The sequence below is a fragment of the Nannospalax galili genome, unplaced genomic scaffold, assembly GCF_000622305.1.
Source record: "Nannospalax galili isolate Female #2095 unplaced genomic scaffold, S.galili_v1.0 scaffold575, whole genome shotgun sequence".
Taxonomy (NCBI): domain Eukaryota; kingdom Metazoa; phylum Chordata; class Mammalia; order Rodentia; family Spalacidae; genus Nannospalax; species Nannospalax galili.
This window is the reverse complement of record NW_008335442.1, coordinates 1325253-1326623: the sequence shown is the minus strand read 5'-3', so window position 1 is coordinate 1326623 and position 1371 is coordinate 1325253. Positions and strand designations below refer to the sequence as shown.

The following is a 1371-nucleotide window of genomic DNA, read 5'->3' as shown; positions in this document are numbered from 1 at the left end:
GATAAGAATAAAAGCCACTTCAATCCACTGTACAGCTAAGTGTATTTTAAATGTATTATGTTGTGTGAACTTTTCTTTCGCTGGCTTTTTCCTTTTGCTTTGAAGAAATTGTCTTGAATTTTATAACTTGTGATAATAGTCGTACTTTTGTCCACATGATTGTGAGTAATAGTTGAATTTGGAGATTTGCTCCTGGAACTTGGAAACACTACAAACACTGCTACAATATAATTATGGGAGTTTTGATATATTTGAAATCATAGCTGATATAAATATTTTTGCAAGTTATTTTTTATACTGGAAACTATTTTTATAACTTAGATTTTAATTACTTTTGTATTTTAGATTTCGTTACAGCATTTTTGGCATGTGCTGTATTTATTGAGTTGCTTGGAAACTTGGTGTTGCTAAGCAGATAGATTATGCTCTTGGAGATAGACTACTCTGGTTTCATTAATGTTATTAAATAAGATTAAAATGATTTGTGTTATTAAAAAGTTGGAATAAATTTATCTATTGGGAGTTGGCAAAATTTTTAATACTTTTATCACAGTGAATGTTATTACTAACATTAGGTACTGTGGAATATGGCCCATTCAAAGCTGTCTAGTGTCACAAAGAAACATTCAGTAATGAAATGAGCACGTTTTACTTTCAGTTGGTATTTTTAAAATGTGCCAATGCATAATAAGTATTACATAATTCTTAATATATAGGATAGTTCTTTGAAGGTTATATTAATTGTATTTTTCTCTAAATTTCTTCTCATTAGAGGCGGTATCATTCTGCAAAGGAAGCTTATGAACAACTTTTGCAGACAGAAAACCTTTCTGCACAAGTGAAAGCAACTGTATTACAACAACTAGGTATGTAATGGTATATAGTGTACTAAGTGCTTCGTGCTGTGTTTTTCAGAGTTGGTAGAAATTAATAACTAAAGTATTTTATTTAAAAACTACACAACATCTAACACACTATAGTTTTTGTAAGCGTGCAGTTCTGTTTTAATGTTGAACTTGGAGAATCCAGTCATTTAGGTGTATACATCACTATCACCAAGAAGATAGAGAAGAAGCCTCTCCAACACTTAATTTTGTTGCCTAATAGTTTCTTTTCTGTATTTGATACTGGAGCTGTCCTTTCAGTTTTATTTGGTTTTGGTCTGGGAAAATTGTTTATCAATTTTTATCTAACATAGTATATGGATATTTTTAGGGCATTAGTACTTTTATGTATTTTTTAAGTCATTTAAACTTAGATCTATTAATAGGATTGACTATGTAATGAACACGTTGCCTTTGTATCAAACTTTCGTTTTTACATTTTATTTAGTTTTACCTATTAGAATTTTACTTGAATTGTCTGTACTTT

General features: G+C 29.5%; 1 protein-coding gene across 14 annotated transcripts in view; it reads left to right on the top strand.

The window, feature by feature from the left end:
* Positions 1 to 772: 772 nt before the first annotated feature.
* The window catches only part of Kdm6a (lysine demethylase 6A), a gene marked incomplete at its 5' end in the record, with an annotated part of 60197 nt that continues 59598 nt past the window's right edge, over positions 773 to 1371 (top strand). For all 14 annotated transcript variants that reach the window (XM_017797427.2, XM_017797426.2, XM_029562143.1 and 11 more), the window contains 1 exon segment: positions 773 to 866. In XM_017797427.2, coding sequence (XP_017652916.1) covers positions 773 to 866 — 94 coding nt within the window.